Source organism: Oncorhynchus mykiss, chromosome 13, assembly GCF_057628025.1.
Source record: "Oncorhynchus mykiss isolate SJ-2025 chromosome 13, ASM5762802v1, whole genome shotgun sequence".
Taxonomy (NCBI): Eukaryota; Metazoa; Chordata; class Actinopteri; order Salmoniformes; family Salmonidae; genus Oncorhynchus; species Oncorhynchus mykiss.
The window spans coordinates 51205210-51222115 of record NC_143034.1 but is presented as its reverse complement, the minus strand read 5'-3'; the positions used below and the strand labels follow the sequence as shown (position 1 = coordinate 51222115).

General features: G+C 44.2%; 2 protein-coding genes across 9 annotated transcripts in view; one reads left to right on the top strand and one right to left on the bottom strand.

Moving 5' to 3' along the window:
• Window positions 1–1375: 1375 nt before the first annotated feature.
• On the top strand, window positions 1376–9780 carry cyb561 (transmembrane ascorbate-dependent reductase CYB561). Of its 3 annotated transcripts, none has more exons than XM_021557963.3 (6): window positions 1376–1979; window positions 2946–3163; window positions 5463–5561; window positions 7473–7576; window positions 7779–7936; window positions 8613–9780. In XM_021557963.3, the coding sequence occupies exons 2-6, from the start codon at window positions 2953–2955 to the stop codon at window positions 8806–8808; spliced, it is 768 nt and encodes a 255-aa protein (XP_021413638.2). In that variant the 5' UTR covers window positions 1376–1979; window positions 2946–2952; the 3' UTR covers window positions 8809–9780. The 3 variants fall into 3 exon arrangements, with proteins under 3 accessions (XP_021413638.2, XP_021413640.2, XP_090052632.1); XM_021557965.3 differs by having other exon boundaries at window positions 1428–1979; window positions 2950–3163; XM_090196506.1 differs by lacking the exon at window positions 2946–3163 and having other exon boundaries at window positions 1710–1979.
• Window positions 9781–9861: 81 nt separating this feature from the next.
• Window positions 9862–16906, bottom strand: part of tanc2a (tetratricopeptide repeat, ankyrin repeat and coiled-coil containing 2a) — a 135828-nt gene continuing 128783 nt past the window's right edge. For 4 of the 6 annotated variants that reach the window (XM_090196500.1, XM_090196503.1, XM_090196501.1 and 1 more), the window contains 5 exons: window positions 16436–16465; window positions 15501–15592; window positions 15235–15381; window positions 14206–14306; window positions 9862–13692 (listed from right to left, as the gene is read on the bottom strand). In XM_090196500.1, the coding sequence (XP_090052626.1) occupies window positions 11721–13692; window positions 14206–14306; window positions 15235–15381; window positions 15501–15592; window positions 16436–16465 (2342 nt within the window). In that variant the 3' untranslated portion in view covers window positions 9862–11720. The remainder of the gene's footprint in view (window positions 13693–14205; window positions 14307–15234; window positions 15382–15500; window positions 15593–16435; window positions 16466–16906) is intronic. The other 2 variants (XM_090196502.1, XM_090196505.1) reach the window with 1 other exon arrangement.

The following is a 16906-nucleotide window of genomic DNA, read 5'->3' as shown; positions in this document are numbered from 1 at the left end:
GTAAGCGGCATAGTGGGTCAATTTCCACAACAAATAAGGGCGCGAGGCTCAACTTCTCACATGCGCAGATACTGAGTGTGACAGCGTGAGAGAGAAGTCTTGCATCTCGCTCATCTCAATATCTGTGGTGCTCCTCGTGGCAACATCATTTCGCGAGGTCTACCTTTAATGAACTAAATGTCATAATTAATATTATGCATCCAGACAAAATATTTTTTAGACCGATTTGTGGGATAAACCTAGATTTTCAACATTAAGCCTAGCAGATTAAGTTGCTAAACTATTCAGATAGTCATGTCCATAATAATTGGCACCCTTGATAAAAAATTAGCAAAAAATACTGAGCTAGGCTGTATTGTATGCTAAAAAATGTGGAAATCATATTAATTTATAATAATACAGTTGCTCAGAGAAAAAACGTGTTTAACAAGTTAACCCCTGTTTTCAATACACTAGTACCCTCCCCTCGCGAGGATAATGACATTGAGCCCATTTCTAAAAAGTTTTATGAGATTGGAGAACACATTGGGATGGATCTTAGACCTGTCCTTCATACAGAATCTTTCCAGATCCTTGATATCTTTCATCTGCTCTTATGGACTACCCTCTTCAATTCAAACCACAGGTTTCCAATGGGGTTCAAGCCCAGAGACTGAGATGGCCATTGCAAAATGTTGATTTTGTTGTCAATTAACCATTTCTTTGTGGATTTTAATTAGTGCTTGGGGTTATTGTCTTGCTGGATGGTCCACTTGGCCTCTACCTAGCAGAGGCAACCAGGTTTTTGGCTAAAATGTCCTGGTACTTGGTAAAGTTCGTGATGCCGTTGACCTTAACAAGGGCTCCAGGTCCAGTGGAAGAAAACAGCCGTTGACCTTAACAAGGGCTCCAGCTCCAGGTCCAGTGGAAGAAAACATCAATGATCTACCACCGTATTTTACCATAGGTTCATAGCCTCGGGAAGTAGGGATGCTGAGGGTGCTGCAGCACCCCCTTAAAAATCATAATAATAATACAATAAAACAAAATATTGATATAAAAATATTGATATATTCTAGATAAAATTTGTTCCTAATAAATGTAGTCGTTTAATAGTCCTGTAATGGCGAACGGATGTAGCCACATGCAGCATGGGCAAAAAAAAAATGTTAGTAATTACTTTGAAACGTTGAAAATGCCTACTTGAATTAAATAAACTGTTCTTTCCTGCATCTTTATTGTTCAACACAAACATCTAGAGCTGGGCTATTTGGGCTGCGTTTACACAGGCAGACCAATTCTGATAGTTTCTTCCACTATTTGATCTTTTGACCAATCACATCCGATCTTTTCACGTCAACTCTTTTTCAAAGCTGATCTGATTGGTCAAAAGACCAATTCGTTTAAAAAGTTCAGAATTGGCTTTGTCTGTCTAAACGGGCAGACAAGATCGCACAGGCCATCTTTATCCAATATGCATCAGTATCAATTAAAGCAGTCAACTAATTGGTCATTATGCCTTTTTAATGGATTGTTTTGATTCAATGCCGGTTCTGCATCTGCAAGGACGCTCTGAGTAAGCCAAGGTAATAGACCTTTGGACATTTTCGTCAGTGCGGTGCCAGACATCATCCTCTCTGAAGGCTGTTTGTGCTCCTCCCTCCTCTACGTTTGATGCTAATTGAAGGGAGGGGGAGTGTATAACGTATTTCTCTGTCAACTCAACGTTTAGCTGCGCCACTGTTTCTGTCACGACCAGTCGACAGATCCACCCACTCGCGACGTTTTTTGGAGCGAGTAATATAAAGATAAAGCTTATTGTGAAATATTTAGTGGCAGGCCTATGCTATAGGACTTTATGGTGTTTATATAGTAATGAGGTAACTACGAAAATTGTAGGCGTATCTAGGAACCAGTCCAAAACACACAAAAGGAGCGGAACAAGGAAATCCAATCCCTCTCAGACTTGCTGGGAAAGCAGGTTATTTGAGGACCAAACGGTAAGTGGAACATGTCCTACCATACGGATGTTTGCGCTTGAAGTTGTATGAGGATAGGATAGAGCTCCTAGACGTGTGGTATCCAAAATTATAGTCGAGGATAGCCTATAAATAGTGTTTTGTTTGTCAATATTTTGCGTACAATTAGTTACATTTCTCACACCATGCGCGATATTTGGTTCTTGTTTCTGACATGCATTCATCTCATATCCAATCAGTAGCCTAAAATAAGGGTTGTGACGTTTCGTAGCAGGTTAGGAGAGCATTTTAGTTAACGTTAACTCTTTTCTTAACCTAATTATTCTAACCTACTAGTTTAATTCTCCTAACCTGCTGCATAAGTTCTCCTTACCTATGAGAGTAACTTTCGTCCCTAGTTGTATATCATCTAGTAAAAAAACAAGGTGGTGTAAGCTAAGCAACGCAATTTTAACTGAATACACACACTGGATAAAAACGCTGTCCTACTCCTGTAACAAATATTAAACTCAATACACAATCACATTGACACTTTGAATACAGTCATACTCATATCCTTTAACAAACTGTTATTCAACTGAAGAGCAAACACCTAGTCATGTAAGTGTTTTTCACATGGATGTGATAGTTTCCCCAGTTTAGAGCTCTGCAATCTCCCATCACATCATCAAATGAGTCCAGAAGCAGCGCAGGAAGGAAGAGGACGCTTGTGTCTCAATCCCGGAGACATGACTAGACTGATCCAATATTTGGTTATTTCTCTGACTCTTTTAGGGTGGTGACTGGTAAGAGACTAGGTAAAGATTCAGATCACAGGTTTTGTTCATCCATGAGTCAATGGTCTTTTCAGAAAGCTATAGGTGGGACTAAACAGGGGCCTGGAGGTTTTCCTGGTTGGTTCAGTCAGGAAACTAGTCATTGTGCATTTTTTTTTTTGCACCACTGGACAAAACCATAATTCTCCCCCTCTCTTTCTATCCCTTTAAGACAGACCATGGAAGATGGCCCTCAGCGGGCCGTGCAAGGCCTGGGCTCCTTCCCGTGGTACGTGGGGGGGACTCAGGTTCTGGGCCTGGCCTGTGTGGTGATCACGGGCGTGTGGATGGGCAGCTATCACGGAGGCTACGCCTGGGATGGTTCGGGACAGGAGTTCAATGTACATCCCCTCTGCATGGTCCTGGGCCTGGTTTTTCTCTATGGAGATGGTAGGGCAGAATTAAACCAACTAAAATTAGAATGAACCATTCCTCCAGGAATTGAATTAATTAATGGCTCACTGTCCCAGTGATTGGTAATGTAGCGCAATAAAGTAGCTCTCATTACTGCTGCCGTATGTACACAGACATGGAACACTGGTCACTTTAATAATATTTACATACAGTTTAACCCACTTCATATGTATATACTGTATTCTAGTCGAGGCGTATCTTATTTAACTATTACTGTACATATACTATTAATATCAATGTATTCTTCAGATATTCTATTTATATACTGTCTATACATCCCAGCATACATGTATACAATGTTGAGTCTGGTGTATATATCTCACACACACAGGACTCGACATTGCTAGTCCTAATATTTCTTCATTTTACTTTTAGTTTCGTGTGTATTGTTATATATTATTGCACTGTTGGGGCTAGGAAAACGAGCATGTTGCTACACCCGCAATAACATCTGCTAAATATATGTATGCAACCAAAATAATTAGATTTACTGGTAGCATGGAGAGATGGCGGTAAATGAAGAGGGAAGCTGAAGCCACAGTGTGTCTTTGAGCCACAATGGCAGTTGTCTTCTCTGATGTCTGCTCTGTTAGCCCAGGGGTCTTCTGACCTATTGCATTAGTGTGATGCTAATGCTACACAGGGCTCAGGCAAAGGCCTAAGGGCAGACCCTGCAACAGGAATACATCCCTAATGCTATTAGGGTGGGAGGAGCCGAGACTTTATTTTTTGTTCGTTTCTAGGCCGTTGTTCCCCCCCCCCCCGTGTGAGATAAATTACTATTGCAGGGATTTGTTCCCATAAATAGTACTATGATAAAGTCCAGTTCTCTGCTGCCTGTGACTGGAAATAATTGCAAAAATCGCTGAAGTTGGAGAATTTTATCTCCCTCACCAACTTTAAACATCAGCTATCTGAGCAGCTAACCGATCGATGCAGCTGTCCATAGTCAATCGGTAAATAGCCCACCCATTTTCACCTACCTCATCCCCATACTGTTTTTATTTATTTACCTTTCTGTTCTTTTGCACACCAGTATCTCTACCTGCACATGACCATCTGATCATTTATCACTCCAGTGTTAATCTGCTAAATTGTAATTATTCGCCTACCTCCTCATGCCTTTTGCACACAATGTATATAGACTCTTTAAAAAAAAAAAAAAATTATACTACTGTGTTATTGACTTGTTTATTGTTTACTCCATGTGTAACTCTGTTGTCTGTTCACACTGCTATGCTTTATCTTGGCCAGGTCGCAGTTGTAAATGAGAACTTGTTCTCAACTAGCCTACCTGGTTAAATAAAGGTGAAATAAAACATGTTAAAAAATAAACACTTACTGGAAAACAGTTGCAATGAAAGCAAAAGTTTTCAACGAGTTTTCCATTGGTCCCTGAATCCTGACTGTAATGACAAAAACAAGTTATTCAGCCACTGACAATAATGTAAATAAAATCTCCTTTGTGGTGTCAAATAAAACAGCTGCTTGTTATTAAGTCAGCTGTAGCCTTTTGATTCCTAACCTTGCTACAGCAATTGAATTAGGACATTAAACTAATGTTCTCTTAGCCATTAGTGTGAGCGGTCAGTCCAAATGGAGCTGGAAGGAAAACACCCTCCAGGGAAACCAGCTGTCCTTAGTGGGATCGGGAGACACACAGCAAATACTTTTTGCCTGGAACGTTGTTTGTGTTTCTGCAAGGTTAATATGTCTTAATAATTGTAATAATACAAACTCGGTTGAACAGTTGTTTGTTGTGTTCTCTTAGCATTTCTGCAACATTTTTATGCTAACCAACCCTCTTGGTGGCAGCTACTTGTCAAGTGTTTGAAAATGCATTCTAGTGGTCTTGTTGAATGACTTCTGCCCCACCCAAAGCCTCAGCTTACTTAACCTTCACCTCAAGCTCACTGGGACTAAAACACCTCCATAACTACCCTGATTCACCCTTTCTTTTGTAGCCTCATACCTGTTATTGCCCTTGGTGCCATGTTGGGTGTGATTATGGTACTATGACAAAAGTAATGACTAACCTTTTAAATGGTTACAGCAGATTAAGGTGCAAAAGCAATGTTTTGAAGGTTAACTGTTTTATTTCAAATTAGTGTATAATCATGTTACAATTAATTGACATATTCCATGTACTACGTGTGAACGTTGTCAAGTCTGACCACTGTATATTTAGACAGACTTCATTATTATCATGTTGTGGAAATTATTCTATTTGAATAGTCTTATGTGAATGTTAACCGGCCTTGTTTGTCTCTCACAGCGATCCTGGTGTACAGAGTATTTAGGAATGAAAGCAAACGCAACATCAAGGTTCTCCATGCTGTGCTCCACCTTCTCGCCCTCATTATCAGCATAGTGGGTAAGGCCTGTGTGGGTGTCTGTCTATGGACAAGACTTGTTGTTTTGGCCCTTTCCCCTTGAACCCAAACATTCTAAACTAATTTAAATTCGTAGCTATTGTGTATAAAAGGAAGATGCCTAACCTAGCTATTTGAAAATATTATATGAGACATGTCTTACATGGTGGGGCAAGCAAGTGGACTTATTTATCGGAGGGTCATAAATAGGTTCTCTAGGGCCAGATCAGTCATTCAGTTAACTACACATGGTTGGTATTACTCGGTTAACTACCTTGTCCTGCGTTGCATTGCCTGTTAATTTATCATCGAATCACAACCTACTTACACTTCGCCAAACAGATGACTTAACAAAAGTTAATTTGTGAAAAAAGCACAATCGTTGCACAACCATAAACATCAATGCTTTAAAATCAATACAAGTATATATTTTAAGAAATTCATGTTAGCAGGTAATATTAACTAGGAAAATTGTCACTTCTCTTGCGTTCAGTGCAAGCAGAGTCAGGGTATATCCAGCAATTTGGGCCGCCTGGCTCGTTGCGAACTGTGCGAAGACAATTTCTAACAAAGATCGTAATTAATTTGCCAGAATTGTACATAATTATGATTTAACATTGAAGGTTGTGCAATGTAACAGCAATATTTAGACTTGCCACCCGTTCGATAAAATATGGAACGGTTCCGTATTTCACTGAAATAAACTTTTTGTTTTCGAAATGATAGTTTCCGGATTTGACCAGATTAATGACCAAAGGTTCATATTGCTGGGTTTATTATAATTAAGTCTATGATTTGATATAGCAGTCTGACTGAGCGGTGGTAGGCAGCAGCAGGCTCGTAAGCATTCATTCAAACGTCATTTTACTGCGTTTGCCAGCAGTTCTTAGCAATGCTTGAAGCACAGCGCTGTTTATGACTTCAAGCCAATCAACTCCCGAGATTAGGCTGGCAATACTGTAGTGCCTATAACAACATCCAATAGTCAAAGGTATATGAAATACAAATGGTATAGAGAGCCCTATAACTACAACCTAAAACTTCTTACCTGGGAATACTGAAGACTCATGTTAAAAGGAACCACCAGCTTTCATATATTCTCATGTTCGGAGCAAGGAACTTCAGCGTTATCTTTTTTACATGGCAAATATTGCACTTTTACCTTCTCCAACACTACTATTTAAGCCAAATTGAACATGTTTCATTATGAAACTGAATTGATTTTCTTTATGTATTATATTAAGTTAAAGTAAGTGTTCGTTGTTCATTCAGTATTGTTGTAATTGTCATTATTACATATGGCTAGAAATAAAAATCCGCCGACTAATCGGTATCGGCTTTTTTTGGTCTAATCGGCATTGAGAAATCATAATGGGTCGACCTCTAATTCAGACCCACAGCTAGGGTAGACGCACAAATCATTATTTTGTGAGTTCAAGTTCGCTAAGAGATGGTGAGGAGAAACTAATGGTGGTGGCATGGCTCCTTAAAATAAGGGAACTGGCAAGATAAAAAAAAAAAAAAAAAAAACGTACGAACGTAGTAGGCTATGAACATAGGTAACATGAGATGACTGCGCATGCTAACCACGAATCAGTGGTGCGGCATGGGAGTGTAAAGCTGAATCACTGTAGCCTGCGTCATGTACTGAGGTCTGGAGTAGTCATGGAAACAGGCAGGTGTATCCAAACCGGTGATCAATTTAAACACTGCAATCTGGCTTCAGGCAATCCTTACTGACTCAGAGAAACATTTGGTTTGCAAGCATCATGCCCTCATATCCATACATGGAGGCAGGTAAAAAAAACACTAAAGAGTAACGTTCGTTTATGTACCAAGTCATAATTGATCAACATTGTTCTATACAAAATGAATGTGAAAGATTGACAGCATGTCTCATTGCATCTCCTCAGGTATCGTGGCTGTGTTTGACTTCCATAATCATAACAAGATCCCCAACATGTACTCCCTCCACAGCTGGTGTGGCATGCTCACCTTTGTTCTCTTCTGTGTACAGGTCAGCCCTCGCCACTCCTGTGCACACATGCAGTCGCGCGCACACACAAAAACCAAGCTAATAATTTCAACTTTTTCCTTGTATCAGAATACCAATTAATGTACTGTTTGCACTGAGAACCTAGATGTATACAGGCAGTAGCTCTCATATTACATTCTAATAGGCATAATCGTTTAATAACATTGGTCCTCTACTCCCTCAGTGGCTGATGGGGCTTGGTTTCTTCCTCTTCCCTGGGACGTTAATGGCGCTGCGGAGCTGGTACCTGCCACTACATGTCTTCTTTGGCCTGGCCATGCTCGCCATGTCCCTAGCCACCTGCCTACTGGGCATTTCAGAGAAATTGTTCTTCAGTATCCAGTGAGTATTACTATGCAGGGGCTCAGTTCCAATATCATACCACCACATACAATTAAGAAATGTATACCAATGGCATGGATTTGAAGTGGTATGCTAAAATACAGAAATGCACACAAATATTGGGTGCAAAGTGTGTTTCCTCTGACACATTGGTGCGGCTGGCTTCTGAGGGGTAAGTGGCCGTTGTGTCAAGAAGCAGTGCGGCTTGGGTTGTGTTTCGGAGGACGCACGGCTCTTGACCTTCGCCTCTCCCGAGTCCGTAAGGTAGTTGCAGCGATGAGACGACCAATTGGATACCATGAAAACAGGGTTAAAAAAAGTCATTTGGTAATAGATGTGCCAGATGTTCAAGTCAGTGGTGTGTTTGTCACTTTGGATGATGTTGAAGTGCTACTACTTTATCCAGCTCTACCCTGCTAAATCACAGGGGAGTTAATTATTGTACAGGGTGTTTGGGGAAAGCTGGGCTTTTGCTGTCTGGGCTATCTTTATGACAATGTGGTCAGACATGGATTTGAATGATGAGTCTTTGCACATTATGACTCATTCTCCTGTTTGGTGCCATGTTATGCTTAAGATCCTCTTGATAAGTCACATGGAAATATAACTAATGATTCTTTGTACTGTATCACAACAAACTCCATTATGATATAATACAAATCTTTTTTCTTCCCAGACACACATATTCACAGTTTGCTCCAGAGGGGATCCTTGGTAACATGCTAGGACTGCTGCTAGTAGCATTTGGGATTCTGGTAGGCTACGTGGTGACACGGGAGGACTTCAGGAGACCCCCGCACCCAGAGGAAGAGGCTTTATCTGTGCACTTTGAGACCCTGACTGAGGGGCGAGGGAGCCCCACCTCACCTTAAACCAGGAAACACGCCTGTGTGCTCAGGCTTTTATTTAAAACTGGTGTATATGAGCTGGGCTGGAACAAAAGCCTACACACCCAGTATCTCTCCAGGACCAGCTGGAGATCTGGCTGATTATGCTGTCTTTATTTCATGTCACATCATGAGCTGTTCTACACCCCCTTGTGAAGAAATGGAGGTATGACAGGACTTATTTGACCAATGTATTTGATTGCTGCCACAGATTAGCCATCACAAAAGTGCCATATTAGGGCTCTAAAAACAAAATAGCCTTTGCTAAGTGTTCAGTGAGGACAAAGCCAGTTAGTTGTGCCTTCATCTAGGGCAGTAGGGTTATACTTTGTTTAACAAGGACTAACTTCCAAGCTTGTGATAAATGAAGGAGTTGCAGTTCATTCAGGGATATGTTCATTGTGACAAAATAGTGAATTAATCTGTTGGCAGTGTTGAATTTATGATAAAGGATGCAAAGTTGTGACTGAACAATGCCTGGATTTTGAATTACCCCTAGGCACTCTTTTCTTAGTTACTTTGTGTTTCACTATGACAGTGTAGAAGTAGTCATGACCTGCAGAGGGCAAGGTGTAGGCCTACTCAAAATCCTGTGATCGTAATATTGCAGGAACTCATCTTTTTTTGGAAAACCCCTCCCAGCTCAATTGATATCTGGGGTCAATTTGGTAATAAATGCTCAGAGCTAGTGTAATAGAAGGGAGTTACTGGATTTAATTGCACTAAGCTGCTTATATCTGTATCCATGTTTGCGAATAGATTTAACAGGCGATGGTTTTGGTGTATGTATTGTAATTTGCTTTGTTCAAAGCATCTACTTGTCCGAATAATTGAACTAAGATTACTTGATTCAATATCGCTGCCTCTTTTCACTTGTGGAAACTTGTTCTAGGCACTGCTGACTGACAATTAAACTTATATTGCCTTCCTATCACTTATTAAAGATGCATGACTCAATAGGTGTTTGTTTGATAGTCTGTGTCAACGAGACGTCGCTACTGATGGTGTGAACAAGCTAAAAGTAAGAGCCGACCCACATTTATTTTCCTTGACGTGGTAACCAGTTTTAAATAAGTACATTTTACAATTGCATGTTTCTTATTACCTTCTCGTTTCAAAAACACCACAACTCACATATACAGACAATTTACAGAACTCTGCTCAGCAAGCCCCAAAAAACTGAAAAAAAAAAGATTTGCCTCCCTCTCCAAATATTGATAACTGCAATACAAACAAATGACATGTTTATATCAGCATGGGAGTAAGCAGAGAACAAACATGCATTTCTATGCAGCACAATTATTCACAAACTATATATAAAAAAAGTTTATTGAAAATATGTTATTTTGGGTGTTAATCCAGACATGAGAGGGTATTGACTGTAGGGTTAACCTTTGGATGCACCGCTTGTTAATATCAACCAACTGGCTCATTAACTTCCTGGTTGGAGTGTTTATGAACAGTCTGATCAGAGGTTCCACCTATTACCAAACAATACACAGTAAATAAATACAAATAAAACTGTTAGCCTAAATGTTTGACATTTTAAAGTAACAAATGACTGAGTAAAAATGACAACAGTAAATAAAAATGTAAACTTCACATGTTCTTGTAAGAGAAGTATCTGTTTAACTGATTGTTGTTCATACTAAGTGCCAGTAGGGGATAAAGGCGTTACCAAACTGGTGGGTAAACTGCGTTGCCTGAAATCCATCACAATTGACAACCTTGTATAGATAGATCATAATCTAGTCCAACCATCACTTTCTTCAGTGTATTTTTTCAAAACATATCTAGTTTCATGAAAATGCACACGTTGGATGGTTTTGTACATTTCTGAATATATATAGGCTGACAACAACTCTGTTTACATCCTTAACCTAAATATTAGCTTTGGACCCATTTCTGTTCTATATTGAAGACAACGTCTGACCACCTAATTTCCATTGTTTTATGGACGGATAAAAATAGTCCTTCAATGACCACTTGGGTCATTTGAAGTCATGTGTGCATGCTGCCAACATCTTTGACCCTTTAGTGGCCAAAAGTGTATGTAGTACAGTGTTATGTTTGAATAACTGCAGATTGGGCTGGTAGAGATAATTCAACTGTAAAAGGAAACATTCAAGTTATTGGAAAAGAAGAAATGCCCGTTTCCCAAAAGCTTCAAAGCCTGCTGCATGTCACTTCTTGAGCAAAGAAAAAAAAATACAATCCAATGGAAATAATATATATAATGTATTTACAAACATAACTTAAATGATAAATATTACTTTTTTTTTTGTTGCTTTTCCTATGTACAAGTATGTTGAAGTCTTTTTTCAGTCACATTTACAGCAGAGAACATGGTCATCTTAGTGAAGGGCGGCCTTCTATTGAGTTGTTCTGAAGAAGGCATTGAGAGTTTGGACTTCAACAGGTGAAGCAGGGAAGTGCCCATGGCTTGAGTGTGACCATCCCAGGACAGGCATTCAGGGGCAGGGAGAAAATGGCAGGCAGCAGTCTCCCCTGCTTGAGATCTGGAGGTTTCCAGGTCAGGGTGTGTGGTATTAGTCCTACATGCTTTTCCAACAGACTCCAGTTCCTAAAGTTGTGGATCATCCCTGTCCCCTCCACTGACTATACAAACTACTCTGCAAACAGAAGGCCAACATATTCTGGAGTACTGGAGGTGTTGGATTCACCTGGCAAACTGCAGTTTTAGGCTTTCTTGTATTCATCCATAGTAAATGGCTGTGAAGGACAGAGGCAAAGAAGATGCATGGGAGGAGAGTTTAAATGTGTTTGTCTGCAGTAGTGTTGCCTTCCCAGTCTCATCACATACCCTTGGGGTTGTCTCTAAGTCACTGCAAATCAAAATATCTGCAGGCTTATCAGTCATCTCCCTCAGTCCCTCCCTACACGTTTGACTCCACGAAAGGTCTCTTTGGTTTGATAGGGGATGTGGGGCCCTGCCTGTCCCTGGAGTGCTGCATGTACTCGCTGTCCTGGTAGGCCTGGGCCACAGGCAGTGTCCGGGCCACCTTGACGTCTGGGTAGGATGGCGCCTGGCTCACACGGCCCATGCCATCTGCCCTGCCACCCCGTGAGCTGTTAGCTGGTGGCTGGTAGTAGTCATCGTCCAGGAGGTGTCCGTTGTGGGCGTTGTTGGTGCGGTTGTAGTAGGCGATGTGTCCCAGGCTGGGCTGTTGGCTGTAGCCATGCTGAGGGCCAATGTTCCCTGGAGACGTGGTGGAGCTTGTCACTACCGTGTCCAGGGAAGAGATGGCCCAGGAGCGCCCTATTGTCTGCGGTTGTGGTGGCAGGTACTGGTGAGTCCGCGCTGTCTTGTCGACAACGCCCATGAAAGGTGTGTTTCTGGAGCGGAGCGCCTTGTCTGGGTACGTCCCTCCCACCACCCTTATGTCGCTGCACTGTGGAGGAGACACAGGCGAGAGGTCGTCGCAGTAGACACTACCATCCTCGTAGGACAGCTGTAGAGGGATTTCCATCTGCTGGGCCGAGGTGGAGCCCCGGAAGCCTGGGGCTAGATTAGCTGCAGAGACCCCACCCAGGCTTGTGTTGGAGGGGGAGAAGCGGAGGCCTACGCTCTGGGAGTGCATGAGGGGCCGGGGAGTGGGTGCGTGTGGCTTTGGCTCTGCGTTGGTGGCACTGACAGGTCGGCGCAGGCCGTGGGGGTTCTCCGGTGATCCCAGCGCCGCCTGGTGCTCCATCTCTAACTCCATCTCCATCTGAGGTGAGACAGGGTAGTACGCTGCCGACTGGCTGCGGCTGATCTGGGGGGCCTGGCTGTAGCGCGGACCTCCAGGCCGGTAAGCTGAGGAGGGCCGCTGGGGGAGCTCGTCCTCCATTGGGACCATCTGGATCCCACCATGTTGGTACAGTGCTCCTGCACTGAGGCTGGCCTGCACCTGCAGCGTGGGCCTCCCTTCCAGGGCACTGGGGTATATATTCACCCCGTCCCCCAGCTCAGCCAGGTCGGGGGGGAGGCGGGTGCTCATGGAGTGGGCCATCTGGCTGTAGGCACTGGTGCCCAGCACAGCACTGGAGTGCACAGCGGAGCTGGGCTGGTTGGTGCGTACGATCTGAGCCTTGGCAGGCTGCAGCCACTGGCCCTGCTGGGGAGGCTGCTGCTGGGAGGGCAGCTGGAAGGAGCGCTGGCTGCTCATCTTAGACAGCGGAGACTTCGGCCGGCCGGGTATCTGCTCCGACTGGTAGCGGGCTGAGGCCGACTGTGGCCGGTATAGACCTCCTCCGCTCTCTGAGGTGGGGCTGGCGTGGTACTGCCCCCGGCGGAGAGGCGAAGGTGGTGGGCTGAAGTTGTACTGCGTAGCGGAAGCCTGGTGGGCTGTGGAGGTGTGCGGAGGGCTAGGCCGGTAGTGGGAGCACTGGTGCGTCGGGGAAAGTGATGGCGAGGAGGACTGGTAGCCTTGGTGCGTGGGAGAGGACATGGTAGGGGGGCTAGGGGGCAGCTCGAAAGCCTGGACCATGGAGGGGCCTCCGGAGAGGTAGGGCGAGTTGCGGTGGCCCGGGGAGGGCAGCAGGCTCTGGATGAGGGGCAGGCCAGAGGGGCTTGAGCGGGGCTCGGGAGTCATGCCGATGGGGAGGCTCTCTAGGTCCTGCTCCAGGTAGTCCTCGTCCTCTTCAAACAAGTCCTGCACTGGCTGCATGTCCTCCAGGCGGGGCTCCAGGGACTGGGGAGGGGGCGGGGCCTGCTCTCTGGGAGGGGATGGGGGAGGGTCCAGCTCCTGTTGCTCCTCGAACTGAAGACACTCCTCCTCCACCCTCTGCAGCAGGCGCTGGATCTCCCGGTTGTTGGGGCAAAGGAGGGTGGCCTCATTCAGGTCCTCCAGGGCTGCGTGGAACTGCCTGAGGTGGATACACGAGGGGGTGAAGAGGGGAATATCAAGAGAGAAAATAGGGAGATTGAGAAAGAAGAGAAAGCATTATGAGGGAGGAGCAGGAGAGGTGGAGGGGGTACAGATGAGCACGACAAAGCATGAAACCAAAGACTGAGGGAGTAGCATGTGGTCAAAATGACAGCACCACAACTGTTCAAACTACTTGCCCTCACATAGTAGTCGGGCAAAGTACACTAAAATATTTAAAAAATGAGCCATGACAATGAGCAAGAGAATGAACAAGTCATAGGGCTAAGGGGATACAGGATGTGTAAGCAGACATAAAAACCACTCAACATGACATAGGGTGAAAAACATGGCCAAAATGCTCATGAACTCTTATGTCCCCCTGTAGTCATCTGTCTACAGCGCATTGGAAACCTGGTGATCATGTGACATGAGAGGGCCCAATTGGATCCTAAGACTGAGCTCACTCTGCGCTAGGCCTCCGCCTCCCTGTTCTCCCCATCGCTACGGTTACCTGCTGCTGCGCTTGGCGCGGGCTCTGGCGTAAAAGGCCTCGTACGATTTGGATTTCAACTCTAGCGCCTTGGTAGCAAACTCCTCAGCCATCCCAAAGTCCTGCAAGCAACAACAGCAACAGGGCCGACAGTCATTCACAGAGCCACGCGTGGAGCGGTACATGAGTCAGAAATGAGTCAAGAGGCGAGTCAAAAATGAGTCAAGAGATTAATGGAAAAAAGGTTATAGATGAGTCGTACATAGAACCATGTACAGAGTCAAACATGAGTCATATGAGAGTCATTCAGGAGTCTTGTATCAGTCATACATATAACCATACAGAGTAAAACAGAAGTGAATAACTGAGTCGATGAGATCGATGGAAACTTGGGTTCAGATAGAAGACACCCAAGAAAAAAAAACTGAAAGACAAATGGACGACACTGACAAATAAAAAGTCCATGACGATACCATGTAAATTGAGCAATTAAAAACATTGATATGAACAAACACAGGACACAGACTTTCAGAGACATACAAACACATTCACACGCACAGAAACCGCTGTTGCACTGCCCTGTCATTAGAACCTCAGCTGGCCACTATGGCTCTGACCCAAACCAACCTCCCCTTGCACCTCTAAAGTTACCAGAGCTACAAACACAAACCAAAACCAAGCAAACTATAAGAGGGAATGGAAGATGCAGGGATATGGGCCTAGGTTAGATGAGGCTAGAGTTGAGGGAGATTTACCTTCAGCTATTATGTTGAAGTCTGATCTACTGTACATTTTTGCACAATATCGCTGTCAACCTTTTGAAACCCATAATCTATCAGAGGAGCTAAATATCTTTGTTTGGGTCGTTGTATTGTAAGCACAATGAACAAGCATACATCCCAATGAGGGATAATACAGTTGTTTTGTATTGTAATGTCTTGGTAAACCTTGCAGATGGTAATGCTGTTGAGTGTAAGCAAAAAAAAGCAGCTCCAGTCACAGCCAGGTGGGGTGAGGGGATAGAGGAGGGTGCAGTGGAGTGTCACTCACATTCATTTTCCTCCGACAGCGAGACAGGTTGAGGAGGAGGGACACCTTGAGCTCTCTGAAGGTCTTGAGGTCCTCGCTGAAGCCCTCGCAGGGGAACTTCTTTAAGGCATACTGGTACCGCTGGGCCGCCTCCTTCACTTTACCTTTCTACAGGATGGGTAGAAGAAAAAACCCTCAGAAAGGTGAGAGACTAGCACGGTTTGGCACCACAACAGTAGCCCTCAATGACCACTGTGCTATATTGCTATATTCTAGGAAGGGCTGACCTTGTAGAAGCCATCTCCTTCCTCTATCAGCTTGCTGAGCAGGACGATCATGATGTCGGGTTTGGAGGTGGCCATGGCCCAGGTGGCCGGACCTGGCGGAAGACAGCAGGGGGCATGATGGGTAACGGGAAGTGGCAGGAGAGAGGAGGGTGGCAATGACAGGAAGAGGGGGCGTGTCTCAGAGTACAAGGACCGACAATGAGAAGGACAAGAGAGGGTAGGGTGAAGTTGCCCCTAGACGCTGATCTAAGGTCTGTTTTGTTTTTCCCCTCCATTAATGGTTTACGTTAGCATTTGGAGAGCGCAAACTGATCCTAGATCTGTAGGTAGGGGCAACTTCACCTCGGAGTGGAGCGAAACCAGTTGAGAGGTCGAGATGATGATGAAGCTCTACCCAAGATAAATATGGCGTGACTTACTGAGACAGACAGGTTTGGGGTTTCTTTGCCCCTGCATGTGCCATTTAAGCGCTCAGCTAACAGATGGATACATAGATATTGATGTCATACCTGGTGCAGGAAGGATCTGACTCAAGCACAGAATCAGTAACTTAATCTCTAGTAAAGCCACTGGGAAAACAATCAACTTATTTATGTTCCAATGCCAATCTCACCCAACATGAATATACAATAATATCTCCTTATTAGCCAGAGTTATTCTGTGTTATTCTGCATGCTGTGTAGGGGGGGACAGGCAAGCACAAGCCATGCCAGAGCAGAGGGGGTTCACACATGCATTTATGGCTTCCCACCAGCAGGGGGAATGCATGGACTGTGGGCCTTGTGGTGTTTGTGTCACAATCTCTTATCGGGCAGTGGATGACTTGAATGGTTAGCTCACTTCACAAAGCCACATATAAAGAGAAAGGAGGGTAAAAAAAGAGGATGAGAGAGTGAGATCAGAGATGTATACAGAGAGAGGGCAAACTGTGTTACCTCGGGGTCGACTGGGAAGAGTCTGATATCCTGATTACGGAGAGGGGGCGGAGCCAGGGTTATGAGTGACAGGTTAGAGAAGGGAGTTAGGTGGGTGAAATGAGAGGAAACATAATGTAACCAACCCAATAACAGGAACCAAGAGAGAGAGTGTGTGTGTGTGTGTGCGAGAAAGTGAGAGCGAGAAAATGAAAAGTGAGTGAGTAGGGAGGAGGGAGTGAGTGAGATGAAGAAAAGAACAGAGAGGCAGAAGTGAGAAGCTGTGGCCAAAAAAGTGTCAGCAAAAGAAAAAGGTGCAACAGCAATGTCAGCAGCAGTAGGAGCAGAGGGAGGGGCCTCACATCCACCATTATAAACATGGTGGAAACAGAGGAGGGGGGTTAGTGGTGACTGGGCAGGAAGGCATTGGCGAAGCCTTGGTGAGCACCAAACCACATAGGGAAGAGATTCAGGCAGTAGTTGACAACATTA